General features: G+C 38.0%; 1 protein-coding gene across 9 annotated transcripts in view; it reads right to left on the reverse strand.

Annotated features, from left to right (window-relative positions):
- fmnl2a (formin-like 2a) overlaps positions 1-16,650 on the reverse strand; it is a 103,392-nt gene that overhangs the window by 65,262 nt on the left and 21,480 nt on the right. For all 9 annotated transcript variants that reach the window (XM_062070000.1, XM_062069999.1, XM_062070005.1 and 6 more), the window contains exon 2: positions 1,252-1,335. In XM_062070000.1, coding sequence (XP_061925984.1) covers positions 1,252-1,335 — 84 coding nt within the window. The remainder of the gene's footprint in view (positions 1-1,251; positions 1,336-16,650) is intronic.

Below are 16,650 nucleotides of genomic sequence, written 5' to 3' on the forward strand. Positions count from 1 at the left end.
CATATTTTTTGCAGGTTGGAATGAGTAGTAATCTTCTATTCACCCCACTGCTGCTTCATTGTTACACTGTTTCCACTGCGGGGTGGCAGGTGTACGACATATACATGATCAACCCTAGTTTTAATGATTTCATCAAGCCTATTTGGCCTATGTTCGGTGGGCCAAATGAAAAGCTTTGGCGGGCCCGGTTTTGGCCCGTGGGTTGCCACTTAAATAGGTCTACCCCAAACTGTGTTTACTCCCCACAGTAGGAACTTAAAATCGTTTGTAACGTTTCCTGGCAAATCCCACGGAAGGCCCGCCTTACACTTTAAAAACCTCTGTCCTAAACAATTAACTAATCAAAGGTTAGTTGCCTCCTTAACCACAATTATTCACCTTGTACAATTGTATGTTTTGAACCTTATATAAACAGAGGGCAATTTATTGTATAAGCATGACTGTGCCTCAGTGCACAATTGTTCTATCTGGATGAATTGACAACTATTCCCACAGACACTCCCAAAATAAAGTCTTCCCGGAAAAGGAAGTTTTCTGGATAGACTAACTTTATATTTTAACTTCCTATAGGTGTAATGGTCAGGTATCTAAAATAGAGTGCAGTACTTGGCTACAACCAACAGAAGCACTGTTGATGCTGTCTCAGTCTCATAGATGAGCATTATGACAACGGTTAGGGAAAGCTGAGCGATATTTACCTCTGGCAACTTCTCCAGGCATCTACTCATTACAACACTGGCATCAAGAGGAGCTCAGAACATTCCATGACAATTTCTCCCATTTGCTCCAAACAATAAATTGATCAATTCATCCGTAATTTTACCCCCAGTCGATCAAGGAAATGCAGTCAAATTTCCATCTCTAGTCTACAGACTACGTAGTTATCATTCCAGAGAGAAGGTCAGTCTTTCTTCCGTAGCTCCAGGAAGCTTAGTCCTTTCTTTGTCTAGCGCTTGGCAGCCATGATGCTGAACTGAAAAGGTGGACTTTGTAGGTGGGCTGGACTGTTCTCATTTGCCTTGCTCATCTAGCTTCCTTGCTCATCTAGCTCGATAGGTAACAGTTCTGTACCACTGCAAACTACCAGAACAAAAACAAACAATTGAGTTGTCAAGGGGAACCTCCATGTAAAGGCAGAATTTTTGGATACAATTCTTGTATTGCAACTCATTTGATTTGCAACTTGGCAGGCTTGCAATAATACGACATCACTGTATGGTGTTTACATAAGATCAGATCAGAGGGACCCACCTGATCGCAGATGAGCTCCCACTTCTTCTCGTTGTCGTACTGCCGCAACAGGCGAGCTTTGTCTGGAGGAAGATTCATTGAGTTCTGTAAGAGAGAGAATGTCACAGTTAATTGGATGTGGATGATGCAATATCACGTCACAGCGGTTCGGTAACCGAGCCAGATTAACAACGAATCTGAGCTCACAAGATGAAAGACAACTGAGCATGGTTACTTTTGGTGGGACAGTTCTTGTAGTGGATTGCGCAGGGATACCTTACGTTGTGGCCAGCAAATGACTGCAAACAAGCTTACTGCTGACTAAAAACAACAACGCTAAAATATATACAACATGCTACAAAAACAAAAAGGTTAAGTGTGTATTGTGAATGGAGAGACATATAAACTGTAGTGACACATATCTGGTTCCCATTAGCTAAATCAAAAAAACATTTGGATTGCAGTGCAATGGAATGTGGTGAAATTAATTCATTTTCATTATGCTCTGCTAAGACAGAAGGTGCTTTCTTAAGGGGTCTGATCTGTAAAAAATCTTTTTTCAGTGTCAGGAAAAAGTATTTTGTTAAAGAGTATAAGAGCTCCTTTTGAAACCATCATGACTATTTTTACAGCGCACAGAAAAGCTGCTAATGAGGAAACGTGAAAAGAAGTGAGGAACTATAGAGGAGGCTTTCAACACCTCTGAGGAAATATCTCTCCCTTAGTTAACTAAGGTAAGTAAGGTAAGTAAGGTGGGGAAAAAATACTATATAAACTCAGATATACTGTAGAATCGACAACGTATTGCTTCCAAATAAGGTATTTACTTCTTTTTAACTTTCTACTATAGCAATTATTGTTGTTATTTTCTGAACTCTGAATGGAGTGACTTAGGTAAGGTAAGGTACTGTACATGTAAATCTGATCCATGTGTTATCAATTAATGTCTGACAAAAATAAGGTCAAAACTCATTGAAAGGTTTTTGTAAGGAAAGGTTTTCGTAAAGAACTACTCGTTTTATTTTATGTTCCCTGTTCCCTGATATAAAATACTAAAGGGTCCAGCTCCATCCAATCTTGCTGATTGTATTGTACCATATGTCCCGGCAATAAATCTGCGTTCAAAGAAAAAAAAGTCTGTGGAATATAGAGCGTTTTCTATTCAGGCTCCAGTACTCTGGAACGCCCTCCCGGTAACAGTTAGAGATGCAACCTCAGTAGAAGCATCTAAGTCCCATCTTAAAACTCATTTGTACACACTAGCCTTTAAATAGACTCCCCTTTTAGACCAGTTGATCTGCCGTCTCTTTTCTGCTCTGCCCCCCTCTCCTGCGTGGAGAGGTTACAGTTCGCTCAACCTGCTCTGCATGTAAAGCAGGAAAAATTTACCGTTTGATGCTACTATGTGGATTATGTACAGCCGCTGTAAAAAGGTTTTTCACACCTTTAGTTTACTCTCTCTGGTCTATATCAGCCGACAAATTTGTAAACTTGGTCATTTCTCTTCTATTCAAAAATCGACCTTTTCGGACTTGTTGAAAGAATGTACACAATAAAATAATTTGGTATACGGAATAGTGAGTGAAACAGTGGCAATACCTTTAAAGAACCGTGTTGACTCATAAAAGTACTTTCCACCCTAAAAAAAAAAACCTCTAAATCCGTTTTTTATATTCAGAGTGTGGAGTGTTGAGATTTATGCAGCTTTTTCCCTGTCACTCATATGGACCCACTGGAAAAGGGTGTCTCAAAGGAGTTATGATGCTAATTTTAAGGTAATAGATAAAGGATAAATGCTGAACTTAAAGATCATTTTTGCTCCACATCCACCCTGATTTGATAGCTCTGATCATTTATCAAGTGTTTAGGCTCCATGGATTTTCCAGCAAAGCTATCAGAGGGCGGGGGTTAAGGGTAAAATGGATGATGAATATCCTGGGATGAAGTCTATTTTCATTAGTGATTAATACTGCTGGATTGCATATGACGTCACATCAGTTTTTCTTCTTCGCGGCTTAATTCAGATGATCGTCAGCCTGCTTGAGCATAGCATTAGAGTTTGAATAGAAAATGCCAAATTGCGGTTCTGTTCTTGGTTGTTCCAGTCGTCAAATAGAGAGATAGGAAAGAGCTTTCATAGCGTCCCGAAATAAGTGGTTTATAAAGTTAATAAAGTCAGGGGTGAAAGCAAAGCTCTTAAAAATATCACTTTCATCATATAGTGGAATACAATCGGACCATGTTTTTGTCTGCAGCGATCACTTTGTAAAATGTTTGTTTGAGAATTTTTGTTTGGGAAACTTTATGTGATGCAATTGAGATTATTCCATAGTATATTAGTTGTGTTTGAGATCAGTAATAAACGTAAAAAAAGGACAAGAGATCGCATTAGTTTTTGTTCTTTTGTGGTTGCTATGCCTAAATATAACTATGAAGACCTGGTTGTGCAAATAAACTAACATCATCTTAAGTTCCAATAATAAATATTGTTGGTCCAATCCACCTTATTTTCGTTGTCAATTTTTATAACAGAAACTAAAACTTAGTTGTTGTTGTGCAGGTAGGAAGTGCTTTATTCAACACAGATGACCTCATTATACCGTCTTCGGTGTTATTCGTTAGCATCAAGAAAATATCCTTAACAGTACAAACTAGGTGAATAAATCTCTCATAGGCTCAACAGCATGTACTGAATTTTGATATCGGTAGCAAACATTGCTGAACAACAGGGACATCAATGGGTAAAAAATGAGACAAAATATGAACTTCACACCATAAAAACAACTGGTAAAGGCAGTGCCTTTAAGGCACGCCCCCAAAATTGTTGTCCGGGTGGAAATCGGGAGAAATTCGGGAGAATGGTTGCCCCGGGAGATTTCCGGGAGGGGCACTGAAATTCAGGAGTCTCCCGGGAAAATTGGGAGGGTTGGCAAGTATGCTTATTTATTTACCTCTAAACCGTTCAAAATACACCTAAATCTGCACTGATGCCGGTAAATAGACCAGTGGTTCTCAACCTTTTTTCAGTGATGTACCCCCTGTGAACATTTTTGTAATTCAAGTACCAACTAATCAAAGCAAAGCATTCTGGTTGAAAAAAAGAGATAAAGAAGTAAAATACAGCACTATGTCATCAGTTTCTGATTTATTAAATTGTATAACAGTGCAAAATATTGCTCATTTGTTGTGGTCTTTCTTGAACTATTTGGAAAAAAAATATATAAAAATAACTAAAAACTTTTTGAAAAATAAACAAGTGATTCAATTATAAATAAAGATTTCTACACAGAGAAGTAATCATCAACTTAAAGTGCCCTCTTTGGGGATTTCAATAGAGATCCATCTGGATTCATGAACTTAATTCTAAACATTTTTTCACAAAAAAAGAAATCTTTAACATCAATATTTATGGAACATGTCCACAAAAAATCTAGCTGTCAACACTGAATATTGCATTGTTGCATTTCTTTTCACAGTTCTTTTTGACAGACATTTTTTTAAAATCTCACGTACCCCTTGGCATACCTTCAAGTACCCCCAGGGGTACGCGTACCCCCATTTGAGAACCACTGCTCTAGACCATCGCCTGACACCCAACAAAATAGTCAGATGCTGGTCTTCATCTGGCCGCAGAGTTCTGAGAATATATTATCTGTCACTGTTGTGTATTATTGTCTGGCTATGCTATCAAATAATAAAATAAACTATTTTAAATAATAAAAGAGTGCATTTGTAAATGAAATAGTTACATAGAAAAATGTTTGCAAATATTAGATTAAAACAAGTGAGTTGGATCTAAACTGGACCGGACACGGCAGAAGATTGAAAATAACAGTTATCTGGTACAAAGAAAGGTTTCAGTGGACTCAAGTCTCCTGTGGAAAAATGAGCAGGAAATTGCATTAGTATTCATCAGATGCTGAAAGGCAACCGATTGCCGCTGGACTGAATACTCTGAATCACAGAGACCAGCCTAGTTGCATGATCTTCCAAAAACAAAACATGACCCTTAAAAAGGCTTGGCCACTATAAATACATTTGGCTTTATTGTAGGTCTGTGGAATCTAACATTGGAAAAGGTGTTTGAGCAGCCAGAGTGCTCACGGGTGCACTCAGCTGTGGGCTTCCTGTTTAGTGAAGGTCCAAGTGAAGCAAAGAGTTACTTGTATCAGTCTACTTCACTTGGTCCAAACGCTAATGAGCTGTGACAGATGCTCTGCACATTGCGGTCAGGTTACCTCAAGTCCACGACTACTTTTTGGGCGCGTCAGTCGGTTTGAAGGCCAATTTGAGAGGCGACATTTTTGGAAAGTGACAACATAACCTGAGGTATCACACCTGAAGTGGTTTGTCATTGCTCAGGGGCTCAGGAATTCCTGAGGTCAATTGACAACACAGGGATAAATGACATTGTTAGGGTGGGGCAGTTAAAAGCAGACCACCATGACACTTTGGTTCATTGGTTCATTTATTTATTATCACAGCACTAGCCTTAAAATATTACATGATCTGACACTAGTTTATTCGTAGTGACTGTGTCATAGAGGCAGAAAAGAGTGGGCGCAAAACAATTTTGGTAAGGGTTGTCATACAATGTTTAAGCATTTTTTAGCCTGTAGAAGTAACATATGCAATAATAAATCATCGCCCCACAGCTGCTGCTTGGGATTTTCTATGGCAGCTGTTAGATCCAATAAAGCTTATAAGAAACGCACAAAGAGTGTGAATGGCAGAAATTGCTGTAAGAAAGTTCTGATAAAACACAAGTGCAGCTGCGTCTGACTGATACCAGGCCCTGCAAATTATAACTGTGCCTGTGTACAGACTAACGTAGTTGGAAGCATTGACCCAAAGCATGAGACACTCCCTGCAAGCAGCAATAAAAATAAAGATGACACAGGGGAACTCCAACTGCCTTCACTGGCAAACGGCCCACATCTGTACAACAGGTTAGTGAATGAGAGGAGAAGATGGTTGCATTGAACACCATTTGTTCTGAATGTTATTACATCCTCTTCTGTGATGATGTAACGCCCTAACTAATCAATATGAGTACGGTTAAAATGTTGTTGCGCTTTGCTTCATGTGTCGCTGTTCTGTACAGGAATTTTGCAGAATTTTGTTAAAAAGTAAAACTTTACTGAATGTATAAGCTTGGATTACAGCTCGCATTTGCTGTGGTATCGTTTGCACAAACCTTAGCAAAGTGAAATTTAATTTTGCTTACAGAAATTAGTCCATCTACGTTTTGTGTGATTATTTAGGATAAAGTTTTAACCTTCCAATTAGAGTACAATGCTAAACAACTCAACAGTAATGAGGAATAAAAGTTTATATATTTAAATGGTTCTTGGCATTATTATTGGGGGTGTAACGATCTGTTTTAACAACAATTATTTCACTTAGATATTTGTGGTTCCTGATACGATTCAGGGACGATATAATTTTTTTAGAACGATATGAAACGATTCAGTGAGTTGAAATCGATTTAGTAACTGTTTAGCGAAACAAATCAAGCAGTGTGACTGTCAAATAAATACTGGATGCTGGACACTGCAGGTGAAGTATCCTATATTCCTGTTATTTCTTGTAAGGGAACCAAGTATAAATGAATTATGGATAGAAACAAGAAAGTAACAACAATAAATGACCAATGCATTCACATCTCAATGGAATAAAATGCAACCAATGCTTAAGGTTGAATTAACAGGGGGAGACCTTTTCTGCTCATCTTTTCAACATTCAAGCATTTTTAATAAAAGTACAGTAACCAACATTTGCTAAATAAAGTTCCCCCCGCGTCGCCAATGACGGACAGCAACCCAGATGTGCAGTAGCATGTATGCCCCCCATCGCTGTTGATGGCGTTTGTCCCTCGCTTGTGTTTACCCTGAGATCGGAAGATTGTGAGTTCAAACCCCGGCCGAGTCATACCAAAGACTATAAAAATGGGACCCATTACCTCCCTGCTTGGGACTCAGCATCAAGGGTTGGAATTGGGGGTTAAATCACCAAAATGATTGCCGAGCGCAGACACCGCTGCTGCTCACTGCTCCCCTCACCTCCTAGGGGGTGGAACAAGGGGATGGGTCAAATGCAGAGAGTAATTTCACCACACCTAGTGTATGTGACTATCAGTGGTACTTTAATTTTTTGACTTTAACTTCCTAATTTATATACCGTATTTTCCGCACTATAAGGCGCACCTAAAAACCTCCAATTTTGTCAAAAGATGACAGTGCGCCTTATAATCCGGTTCGCCTTATGTATGGACCAATATTGAGTCATATATCCCATATATATGACTGCGCGAGGCGTGCCGTTTTGATTTCCATTTGTTTGTTTATGTAAAGACCCCAAAATGGCTCCTAATAAGAGACACGCTTACGACGCAGAGTTTAAACTTAAGACGATCAGTCACGCAGTAGAACACGGGAATAGAGCAGCAGCGACACTGACTCCATTAATGACGACTTCGACTAGACGGAGCCGGGCATGTTGGATGCCGTATTCGCCCAACTGTTTAATTCGGACACTGAAGAAGAATAATTTGAGGGATTCGTGGATGAGGAATAACTTCATAAAGTGAGCTTTACATGTTTATTTTGTGTGTTTGTGAGCAACGTTGAGTTATTGATATATTGTTATTGCTCTGCACTATTTCGAGTGTTACTATATTGTGATTGCACTAACGTTTGATTTACCGTAACAGTATCACTGTTTCTTACGTGTTTATTGAATCAGGGAAAAGTTCCCCTCCACTATGTGATATAAATGTTGCACTACATGTTATACCTTGCTGTTGTTAAAAGATAAACAAAACACCACGTCACTGACTTTACCTCGGGGAAAATAATAAAACAGCTGTTTATTCATTTTGGGAGTGAACAGAGTTGTCAGAACGCTGGTTTGTAATCTATTAATAACGTTTGACTGACCTATCTGACTGTTTTGTTGACATTCCCTTTAGCGCAGCTCCATCTAATGAATGCATAGGTGCGCCTTATAATCCGGTGCGCCATATATATGAACAAAGTTTTGAAATATGCCATTCATTGAAGGTGCGCCTTCAGTGTTTCCCACACATTCATTTATTTGTGGCGGCCCGCCACAAAAGAATTAAGGCCGCAACAACAACAACAAAAAAGTTAATTTTTTATTTATTTTATTCTTTATTTTTTGTCCTGTCCAGCTTCTCAGGCAAATCATATAGTTGATGTAGATGCCCATATCGGCTGTTCAGATTTACTTTCCAAAAGAGAAGTGTAGGATCAAGATTTTTGGAGCTCTTTGTTCAGTGGATCAGATGTTTGATGAAGCTTTGTGTCTATCTACCACCACTACTGTTTTCTGTTTATTTGTTACTGACTGTGGCAGGACACCTCTGCCTCTGTTTCACTTTATGTTGCTGGTAAATAATATGGTTGTAGTAGTAGGCTAAAGTAAAACATTTAGTATGCACTAATTAAAGGGGCAGAGCTTTAAGAGACATTTTAGCTTTTATATTTTTATAAGATATATTTTTGTTAGAACCACAATTAATAAATATATTTCAGTGTATAACTTATTGTTCAAATCTGTATATAAATATGTACATAAAGTGTTGTAATTATATTGTAAAATGGCTGGATGGATGGACGTTTAAAACAAAACTGTTATTATTAACTAGTAAGTATACATTTTTTGAGCCTTTAGAGAAAATCATATAATTGTAGTAAATTATGCAAATTACTCGATGATGTCATGGTGACCACGCACATAGCCACGCCCATAGCCACCCCCCCCCCCCCCACCGCCACAGGTATCTTGGCAGTTTATGGGAAACACTGGCCTTATAATCAGGTGCGCCTTATAGTGCGGAAAATACGGTACCTCCGTCATCCATCTCTTCTATTTATTTATTTCTCATCAAATGACTTCCCCGTGTGTTCCGGGAGTCAGTGTGTCGCAATTACTTGCACCTCTGTCACTTCCATTGTGTCGGCCACGTCTTCAGTGGTTTGAAGTTGTGTTGCGGCTTCATCATTGTGTTGTGTCGTTTGTATTTATTGTCGCTTTTGCAATTGTGCTATAATAGCTAAAACCCCGGCAGTGGAGAAGGAGAGACAGTCAGAAGCGGTAACAAACTCAGGGAATGAAAACACACGTTTAAATACTGAATACACGGACACCCAAACATTCGCAGAACTCCGCTCACTAGTCTGCCACTCTCGCACACGTCTCACACATCCGCACCACCTCTTATAGGTACGCAGACACACTTGTCCATGATGGCGCCGCTGTAGTGGCTGCTGTTGGCAGGAGCTCTGTGTTCTTGTGTTGATGTTTCCCTTCTTGTTTTCATGTGTTTTTTTGCATTTTGGTTCGGGACCCTTTGGGACTGTGTGACAAGGGGTGGCCCTTTCGTGACTTCTGCTGTGCTTTTTTGTGAACTTCTGGATCTCCCTCCCGGGAGCCTTTTGGCCATGGAGACCAGCTGCTGGGTCTCTGCCACACCAGAGTCCGTTTGGAGAGACTGGAGGAGATGCGGATGAAGAGACAGGGCTGCAGAGCTGGCGCTGAGCACCGGGACGGACAAGCTTCACAGTGTCTTGGCTGAATGAGCAGGTATCGGACAACTCAGTCTCCTTGGACGTATCATCGCTCATCCATGCGGACTGGACACTGGCCGAGAGTTGGTGGGCGGCCGAGGGTGGAGTCGGCTCTCTTGGTTGCTTTGTTGGGTCTGCTCCTGTCTCTGGCCATGCTCCCCCCCACCCCACCAGACGATGGTGTGGAACACTGCAGAGGCCACCAGAGTGTATATGTTTTTTTGTTTGTTTTACTTTTGTGGCTGTGTATAGAAGTGGCTGGTTGCATCAGCTCTGCTCTTTTAATGTCCTTTATGTTCTTTGATGTTCCCCTCTTACACACATGTTTATGTGTGCTATGGCTATGAGTTTTTTTTTCCTTGGCCTCAGTCTGAATGGGATTGTGCTGAAAATCTTAATTTCCCTTCGGGGAGTATTAAAGTGATTCTGATTCTGATTGTCACAGATATTACATTATTTGTCTTGTGGCGTTTGCAATTGTTATGACCTTTCTCAACCACCGTAGATATCCGCCATTATTGTTTTGGTGACACCACAGACGGGAAAAGGTGTTGTAATTACAACATTACAACGGTAGACTTTATACAAAGTTTAGCACTTACAGTATATAATAAATATGTTAAACGTTAACTCCAAGTGCTAAACTTTGTATAAAGTCTACCGTTCTTAAATTCAATGTTTTTCTTTTTCTAGTATCGATAATATCGATTAAATTCCTTTTGAAATGATATTGGATTGATACTTATTTCTTGAATGGCAAACTTGATGGGTCCAGATCGATGTACTTGAAATTTAAGAATATAAGTCGATATATTGATGTATCAATCAATCGTTACAACCCTAAGTATTATATATAATGATAACACTATAAACACTGTATAGTTGTTATCGGTTATTTATTCAGTTTAAGAGCATGATGTAGACCAAAACTCTGAGTCTGTTTGCATAAAGCAGCCAAATACTTTTTTAAGTAAACTATTGCACATTGTTCTACGTGTGGCACCTTGAGACAGGTATATTAATTGACCGTCTAAAAGTAACATGTCTTCCTTCCCTCGTTATTTTCACATTTTTATGTGCAAAATATAAAAATCTCAAATCGAATCACAATTCGTGGGGAAAATATCGCAATTAGGTTTTTTCTCAAAATCGTGCAGCCTTGTCTTGATGCATGTCAGTTGTATATTGATCTAATCACCAGTTTTATTTGTTACAACAAATAAAACTGGTGATTAGATCAATATTTTTTATCACCAAGAAATATAGTTTTTTTTTGTTATTGTGTACAAACTCAAGAAATAATTTATTTTTGGGCAAAATAAATAAACATTTATAGATCAGAGCCAATAGTAGGAAAAGAGTTTAAATATTGAAGTGATATTCAATATCATATCCTGTGTTTTTGTCAGATAAAAATTGTGATCAAAAATGTAATAATTTAATGATCAGGAAAAATCTAAGTATCAATATTGATATAATAATAAGGGATTACATTTTTATAGCGCTTTTCTAGACACTCAAAGCGCTTCACAGAGAAGTGAGAACCCATCATTTATTCACACCTGGTGATGGTAAGCTACTTTCATAGCCACAGCTGCCCTGGGGTAGAGTGACAAAAGCGTGGCTGCCAGTTTGCGCCTACGGCCCTTCCGACCACCACCTATCATTCATTCACCAGTGTGGATGAATGCCCAGGGACACAACTGCAGCGATTTGGATGTCAAGAGGTGGGGAGCGATCCTGCAACCCTCAGGTTTCTGGCACGGCTGCTCTACCCACTACGCCATGCCGCCTCAATACTGATATACCCGATATGGCCAACACTGCCCCATTACTTGCTGTTGGATCGATACCAATATTTGTAGTATTGCCCAAAAAGAATGTAAAGAATCCACAGAAGAATAAGTCCTTAGTATATTCTAATAGATTGTTACAACAGAACGTAACCAGCTATTAACAGTAAATTAGCAAACCAACCCAGTCCCCCACTAAAAAAAAAAAAGCAGCACAAAAATCACCAAAATACAGGACACCCAGGGGTTACAGGGTTAAATAACTTGCTGACAGCTGAAACAATCACCCATGCAGTAATTATTCAATGTATGGCTTTTTTGCTTAGTTAAATCCATCTGGTGACCCTTTTTTGTCCAGTGTACAAACAAACTGACTTATTTACCCTGCACAATAACATACATGGGTTTCTATATTATTGTAGTCTTCTAGCAAAATACAACCTTTTCATTACAACATGTTTGCGGGATGAAGCTACTATTACATGCTGAATTTTTGCATTACATTTTTATCTGTAACATAATTTTTTAATAAAATATTTACTTGTATCAATCTAACCTTCATTATTTCATATTGTCTCTGAAATGGTAAATATACTTTCACTTATTCATTCATTAAAACTTTATTCAATTAAAACGCATATGTCAAATGCACCTTAGGTTGATTCAGTTCTACACTACAAACTTCTAACACAAAATGAAACACTGTTATGCGAATTGTCAATGTGTTGTGTGAAACACTGGCATAGTTTGGTCCTTCTCAAATAGTGGGGCGGGCACCCCTGGAGAGACGCGGTGCGATGCCAGGGGGGCACGTGTGACCTCGGGGAACATGCTTTTTTGCCATACCAGAATACGATGAAGCGTATATACCACTTGGCTTCACTGTAACCACAGTGGGAGACGAGCAAAGGCCGTTGAGTTGTGTCCTTTAGTGTTAATAACTTTAACAATGTTATGAAGAGGTATAGTTATAGACAAAATATACTATTTATAGTCACAGTGGCGGGTTGGGGGGCGTAAAATATGTTCATCTTCCTTCAGGGGGTGGGAGGGTGTAAGAGATAATATTTGAAAAGCACTGGCGTAGTTCAACAAATGTCAATAGATTGACTCTGTACATGTGTTCTGCTTTTTGTGGCTTTTTGACACACTTGTTCCAAAAAGAGAAGCAGCCACATTACAGGGTGTTAAAAGAACAATGTTAGAAAAGAACAATATATAGAAGAATATAAGCAGAACATACACAATGATAAAAATGTACATATGGCATGTGAAGTAAATAGTGTTTTTTTTCATACTTTATTTTTTTTTTAAATATGTGGAAATCCAAACAGATCTGAGGTCAACAGAGGTTTTAGTTTTGAGAGCAATGACGAACATGGTTTTATTAGATACTGTACTGTATTATAAAAGTCACCGGAAATCAACCTTTACCCTTAACATTTATGGATGAAAGGTGTTTATGGCAGGCATAGGTGTCAGTGGTTCTAAGTAAATCAGCAAAATAATGCTTTGAAATACTCGAACAATTTAACAACGCTCCAATAGATTGTGTTTCCTGGGTCATTCAATTTAGCTTACAGTTAAATGTACATCGCCGCCATATATTTACGCTTTTAAAGCATTTGATAATGTTGCATAAAGCATTATCTGTACAGGAAACAACTGTGACAATGTTAAGACTTATTAATTATTTTTATGGGAAATATACATAGAATCAACAGTGCGCCAAGCAACTAGTGCGCAAGGTACATTTATATTTATTTTAGCAAGCCCACTTAAGTCATACACCAGACTGGATTCCCTATAGCTTAACATTGCATACTGGAGCCTACAGTCAAATATTTGTGGCATTTTGCCATATGGTTTGGATCCTAAAATAAGATTCCAACTAGTGATACCTGCTCAACTGAATTGCCATTATAGAGAATCAACTTGAAAGCCTGTCACTTGCAAGTCTTCATTTATTCACTTTCTGCCTCAGCTTTTGCGCCACTATTCTTGCAATATTCAAAAGAATTCTGACACGAAAGTGCTGCAAAAAGGGACACAACTTTGAAGGTTAGTGAATAGTACCTTGATCCACAGCTCTTTCAGGCTATTGGGACTAGTTGTTACCTCTTGTGGAGCTACAGCTGTGCTCCTAAGCAGGTGACAGTAGATACTATAACCTAAGAGGCCTGTTCGTCAAAGACAGACCTTATGTGATTTACGACAAGCAGACGTTCCCTGCTCACAATTGTAGCTAATTCATTTTAATGTTTATCCTGCCTCAAGGTTTAAGACTGAACAGTACCAGAACCAATAAGGATCCATGAATCTTCTCATTAAAAAAGCTTCAGTCATAAAAAGACCAAAAATAGGCAGCTGGCTTAAATCCCTTCAACCACCCTCTCCCAGGAGGTCTGCAGGGGCACAACCTTCCCACCACAGCTGGCTGGAGGAGCTAAAAAGAAAACACAGCCCACATGACAGGCATGCTTCACTCTTGATAACGTTGTGTAAAGATGCTGCTGCCAGTGAAGACCATAATATACTAAGAGGCTGTTTGAATTTCAGAAACCAACCAATCATCTATGCATTTTTTTAATGGTGTTTATCCAGCAGTAAAAAACTTTACTGCTGGATAAATAATAGACAAGGGTTTACATTTTTTTCAAATACCAAACTTTTGCCTTCAAACAGTACAGGTAATGTAAATGTGAAATACAATTTAGCCCTGTTTAAGTTTAAAAAGAAAGTTGTTTTTTTGATTGAAACTTTTATTAGTAGATTGCACAGTACAGTACATAATCCGTACAATTGACCACTAAATGGTAACACCCGAATAAGCTTTTCAACTTGTTTAAGTCGGGGTCCACGTTAATCACGTTAAAAGTATTCTTTAAACACTAATACTTACAAACAACAAAAAAACTCAAAGTGTATGTGTAACAAGTACTGCTTTTGATTAAAAAAAACGTTTTAGGTCTAATGTATAGTAAATTAAAGGGATGTAACGATAAACGGTAATATTGATAACCGTGGCAAAACTCTCGACGGTTAGTATTACCGTTTTAAAATAAAATTAGTGAAAAACCGTGGGCGGCGTGGCTCAAATTGTATACACACGTGTATATGTATAAACACATGTATATATATATGTATATATATATATATATGTATATATATATATATATATATATATATATATATATATATATATATATATATATATGTATATATATATATATATATATATACGTATACATATATATATATACATAATATATATATATATATATACATATATATATATATATATATACATATATATATATATATATATATACATATATATATATATATATATATATATATATATACAAACATATATACATAAATATTACTTTATATACAGATCGATGGCATTTCAGTTATCTAAATTAGGAAATTTATTTGAGATTTAAGTATTTAGAGTTACAAGCTCTTTCATGGAACTATTGAACTCACACTGCACTGTAAGTCAAGGCACCACTGTACAGTATATTCAAGCAGACCTCAACTTAGCAACTCCTCTGGACATATTTAATAATACTGGCATCGAAAGCGGAGTTAACATTTTAGAGTGAGATTCCCTCTCGGCCTATCCCCTTAAAAATATTTGAAAAATAACACTAGTAAATTTTCCTCATAGTCCACCATTGAGGAAATACTGTCAATTATTCATCCTTAATTTATAGTGTGTGATAGGGATGGGCGATACCACACTTTTAGGATTCGATACGATACCGATACTTGTTCTTGCATTTTCATCGATACCATGACCGATACCGATACCAATAATATCTTATTGGCAATTTTTTGTCAGTCAAAAATATTATTACTATTGTTATTATTTAAGACAAATCACAAGACAAATACAGACCATTTATACCACATTTGTTATTGTCAATATATAATAAAAGTAAAATTAAAATAAATAACATCCATCCATCCATTTTCTACCGCTTATTCCCTTCGGGGTCACGGGGGGCGCTGGAGCCTATCTCAGCTACAATCGGGCGGAAGGCAGGGTACACCCTGGACAAGTCCCCACCTCATCGCAGGGCCAACACAGATAGACAGACAACGTTCACACTCATATTCACACAGTAGGGCCAATTTAGTGTTGCCAATCAACCTATCCCCAGGTGCATGTCTTTGGAGGTGGGAGAAAGCCGGAGTAACCGTAGGGAACCCACGCAGTCACGGGGAGAACATGCAAACTCCACACAGAAAGATCCCGAGGCCGGGATTGAACTCACGACTACTCAGGACCTTCAATTAAATATTATATATAATAATAACTATATATTATATATAATAATAATTAAATATTAGGGTTTTCCAATTAACAGTCAAATCCGAATTGCAAGAAGCTGCAGTTATTTTTTAAAGTTTGTGATATAATTAGCAATTAATGAAATATGAAATAGGCTAATGTTTTCGAAATGTAAGAAATCATGTTCTAGATTAAAACCAAAATCACATTCAATCATATATTCAAGATTTTCTTGGAAAAAAATAAAACTGTAATGCAAAGATGAAGAATCACCAAATTGTATCTCTTTCTTATCTTGTTTTAAATACTCAAGCAATTTTCAACTAAGAGTAAATTCCCCTGTGTGGAAATTATTTGAATTTAGGATAATCATTTAAACAAAAATATTCAGTAAACATTACTAAAAAAAAACAAACCAATGCCTGTTTTAAGTCAACAATTGGACAACACTGGATATGCCTGGCTGCATCGCTGTCGGCTGGCTGTGTGTGTGTTGCACGTTGACGACGCTCATTCGCTGTCTCCTGTCACGTGACTGAGCCAGCTCTATACTCTGCCAGGTACAGGGGTGTCCCAGCACATAGTAAGTTAAGTAAGTCATCAAAAACATCTGAAAGTGATGCTTGCACCCCCCCCACGCCGTTTTTTGGTTTATATCGATACTTTTTTCAGAAAAGTGATGCCAAATGAGTAGCGTGTGAGTATCGATATATCGATACCACAGGATCGATAC

The sequence above is a fragment of the Entelurus aequoreus genome, linkage group LG14, assembly GCF_033978785.1.
Source record: "Entelurus aequoreus isolate RoL-2023_Sb linkage group LG14, RoL_Eaeq_v1.1, whole genome shotgun sequence".
Lineage (NCBI taxonomy): Eukaryota > Metazoa > Chordata > Actinopteri > Syngnathiformes > Syngnathidae > Entelurus > Entelurus aequoreus.